The sequence below is a fragment of the Salvelinus fontinalis genome, unplaced genomic scaffold (genome assembly GCF_029448725.1).
Source record: "Salvelinus fontinalis isolate EN_2023a unplaced genomic scaffold, ASM2944872v1 scaffold_0298, whole genome shotgun sequence".
Taxonomy (NCBI): domain Eukaryota; kingdom Metazoa; phylum Chordata; class Actinopteri; order Salmoniformes; family Salmonidae; genus Salvelinus; species Salvelinus fontinalis.
In genome coordinates, this window is record NW_026600507.1 from 1,466 (window position 1) to 5,654 (window position 4,189).

Consider the following 4,189-nt stretch of genomic DNA (forward strand, 5'->3'; position numbering starts at 1 on the left):
CGCCAAGGAACTTGAAGCTCTCTACCTGCTCCACTGTAGCTTCGTCGATGAGAATGGGGGCGTGCTTGGTCCTCTTTTTGCTGTAGTCCACAATCATCTCCTTTGTCTTGATCACGTTGAGGGAGAGGTTGTTGTTCTGGCACCAAACGGCAAGGTCTCTGACCTGCTCCCTATAGGCTGTCTTGTTGTTGTCAGGCCTACCACTGTTGTGTCATCTGCAAATTTAATGATGGTGTTGGAGTCGTGTCTGGCAAGTGCAGTCATGAGTGAACAGGGAGTACAGGAGGGGATTGAGCACGCACCCCCGAGGGGCCCCTGTGTTGAGGATCAGCATGGCGGATGTGTTGTTTCCTACCCTTACCACCTGGGGGAACCTGTCAGGAAGTCCAGGATCCAGGGAGAGTTTGAAAATGTCAGGGAGAGTTTGAAAATGTTAGTGAAGACACTTGCCAGTTGGTCAGCGCATGGTCGCAGTACACATCCTGGTAATCCGCCTGCGGCCTTGTGAATGTTAACCTGATTAAAGGTCTTACTCACATCGGCTGTGGAGAGCATGATCACACAGTCTTCCGGAACAGCTGGTGCTCTCATGCATGTTTCAGTGTCATTTGCCTCGAAGCGAACATAGAAGTAGTTTAGCTCATCTGGTAGGCTCATGTCACTGGGCAGCTCTCGGCTGTGCTTCCCTTTGTAGTCTGTAATGGTTTGCAAGCCCTGCCACATCCAACGAGCGTCAGAGCCTGTGTAGTACGATTCGATCTTAGTCCTGTATTGATGCTTTGCCTGTTTGATGGTTCGTCGGAGGGCAAAGTGGGATTTCTTATAAGCTTCCGGGTTAGAGTCCCGCTCCTTGAAAGCGGCAGCTCTACACTTTAGCTCAGTGCGAATGATGCCTGTAATCCATGGCTTCTGGTATGTACGTACGGTCACTGTGGGGACGACGTCATTGATGCACTTATTGATGAAGCCAATGATTGACATGGTGTACTCCTCAATGCCATCGAAGGAATCTCGGAACATATTCCAGTCCGTGCTAGCAAAACAGTCCTGTAGCTTAGCATCTGCTACATCTGACCACTTTTTTATTGATCTAGTCACTGGTGTTTCCTGCTTTAATTTTTGCTTGTAAACAGGAATCAGGAGGATAGAATTAATGTCAGATTTGCCAAATGGGGGGCGAGAGAGCTTTGTATGCGTCTCTGCGTTGTGAAGAGAAGACTGGCTCTGGTTGCATGGCTGGCCGGGACTGGAGAGGAGCTAAGCATGGTTAATCTTGACTGAACCTAGCTACTTAACTACCTCAACAAACTCGCAATTTCCCCCCAATGTACCTTTCGCTTTTGACATTGTATATCTTGACTCGGGCCATCTCTATTCCAGGATACTGTCCTTCTTATGGGTGACTATTGTTCTCACCTCTTGGTGTGTGTGATGTTCATGTTCTCCAGACTTAGATCCGTCTCGTTTACACATGGTCTGTACATTCTGTGCCTCCACGACCATGTGCATGTGCTCCGCAACATCATCTCGGAACCCAATCAATTCATGGTATTTGTTTGTTTCTAGACCAAACATGTCCATGGATCATTCTGGGGATACATTGGCCAAATAGAAACTTTTTTTTTGTTTTGTTGACAAAATAGACATCCAAATAAAATGCAGATAACGGGGCTGGATGGACCACTAGGAACATCCATCTTCACCAGACCCTGGTCCCTGACAAGGAAACCACTGGACAAAATAAACAGTGGAAGACCAAGGAACACCTAGATGGAAGAACAGAAGTATTCATGGGAAGAAGCAAAAAAAATGGTGGAGGTGGAGATCATCCATGGATGACCTATGCTCACCATGGAATAAAACAGTTGAAGTCAAGTCTGTCACAAGAGACTAGCTCCAACTTCACAGTCTGGTACTATCATGTTTATTTATGTCGTGTTCCCTGGGGCCCAGTCAGACCAGGTACATGTTGGGGCCCAGTCAGACCAGGTACATGTTGGGGCCCAGTCAGACCAGGTACATGTTGGGGCCCAGTCAGACCAGGTACATGTTGAGGTCCAGTCAGACCAGGTACATGTTGGGGCCCAGTCAGACCAGGTACATGTTGGGGCCCAGTCAGACCAGGTACATGTTGGGGCCCAGTCAGACCAGGTACATGTTGGGGCCCAGTCAGACCAGGTACATGTTGAGGTCCAGTCAGACCAGGTACATGTTGAGGTCCAGTCAGACCAGGTACATGTTGGGGCCCAGTCAGACCAGGTACATGTTGGGGCCCAGTCAGACCAGGTACATGTTGGGGTCCAGTCAGACCAGGTACATGTTGGGGCCCAGTCAGACCAGGTACATGTTGGGGCCCAGTCAGACCAGGTACATGTTGGGGCCCAGTCAGACCAGGTACATGTTGGGTTCCAGTCAGACCAGGTACATGTTGGGGTCCAGTCAGACCAGGTACATGTTGAGGCCCAGTCAGACCAGGTACATGTTGAGGCCCAGTCAGACCAGGTACATGTTGAGGCCCAGTCAGACCAGGTACATGTTGAGGCCCAGTCAGACCAGGTACATGTTGAGGCCCAGTCAGACCAGGTACATGTTGAGGCCCAGTCAGACCAGGTACATGTTGGGGCCCAGTCAGACCAGGTACATGTTGGGGCCCAGTCAGACCAGGTACATGTTGGGGCCCAGTCAGACCAGGTACATGTTGGGGCCCAGTCAGACCAGGTACATGTTGGGGCCCAGTCAGACCAGGTACATGTTGGGGCCCAGTCAGACCAGGTACATGTTGGGGCCCAGTCAGACCAGGTACATGTTGGGGCCCAGTCAGACCAGGTACATGTTGGGGCCCAGTCAGACCAGGTACATGTTGGGGCCCAGTCAGACCAGGTACATGTTGAGGCCCAGTCAGACCAGGTACATGTTGGGGCCCAGTCAGACCAGGTACATGTTGGGGCCCAGTCAGACCAGGTACATGTTGGGGCCCAGTCAGACCAGGTACATGTTGAGGCCCAGTCAGACCAGGTACATGTTGGGGCCCAGTCAGACCAGGTACATGTTGGGGCCCAGTCAGACCAGGTACATGTTGGGGCCCAGTCAGACAAGGTACATGTTGGGGCCCAGTCAGACCAGGTACATGTTGGGGCCCAGTCAGACCAGGTACATATTGGGGCCCAGTCAGACCAGGTACATGTTGAGGTCCAGTCAGACCAGGTACATGTTGGGGCCCAGTCAGACCAGGTACATGTTGGGGTCCAGTCAGACCAGGTACATGTTGAGGCCCAGTCAGACCAGGTACATGTTGGGGCCCAGTCAGACCAGGTACATGTTGGGGCCCAGTCAGACCAGGTACATGTTGAGGCCCAGTCAGACCAGGTACATGTTGGGGCCCAGTCAGACCAGGTACATGTTGGGGCCCAGTCAGACCAGGTACATGTTGAGAACCAGTCAGACCAGGTACATGTTGAGGTCCAGTCAGACCAGGTACATGTTGAGGCCCAGTCAGACCAGGTACATGTTGGGGCCCAGTCAGACCAGGTACATGTTGGGGCCCAGTCAGACCAGGTACATGTTGGGGCCCAGTCAGACCAGGTACATGTTGGGGCCCAGTCAGACCAGGTACATGTTGGGGCCCAGTCAGACCAGGTACATGTTGGGGCCCAGTCAGACAAGGTACATGTTGGGGCCCAGTCAGACCAGGTACATGTTGGGGCCCAGTCAGACCAGGTACATATTGGGGCCCAGTCAGACCAGGTACATGTTGAGGTCCAGTCAGACCAGGTACATGTTGGGGCCCAGTCAGACCAGGTACATGTTGGGGTCCAGTCAGACCAGGTACATGTTGAGGCCCAGTCAGACCAGGTACATGTTGGGGCCCAGTCAGACCAGGTACATGTTGGGGCCCAGTCAGACCAGGTACATGTTGAGGCCCAGTCAGACCAGGTACATGTTGGGGCCCAGTCAGACCAGGTACATGTTGGGGCCCAGTCAGACCAGGTACATGTTGAGAACCAGTCAGACCAGGTACATGTTGAGGTCCAGTCAGACCAGGTACATGTTGAGGTCCAATCAGGTCAAGTGATAAGAAACTCCTGGCCCTACCTAGAATATCTCTGAATAACAGAGCACCAGGATTGTGACCAATTCCCTTTCAATTCCAGTAAATTCAGGAGGTAAACTAAATTCCCATTCCACATTT

At 52.0% G+C, this 4,189-nt stretch overlaps 1 protein-coding gene across 1 annotated transcript; it reads right to left on the reverse strand.

The window, feature by feature from the left end:
* Positions 1-1,924: 1,924 nt before the first annotated feature.
* On the reverse strand, positions 1,925-3,643 carry LOC129845407 (collagen alpha-5(IV) chain-like; the record flags this gene model as incomplete). Its single annotated transcript, XM_055913325.1, has 1 exon — positions 1,925-3,643. A coding segment is annotated over one exon (1,719 nt), but the record flags the coding sequence as incomplete, so codon positions are not given.
* Positions 3,644-4,189: the final 546 nt, after the last annotated feature.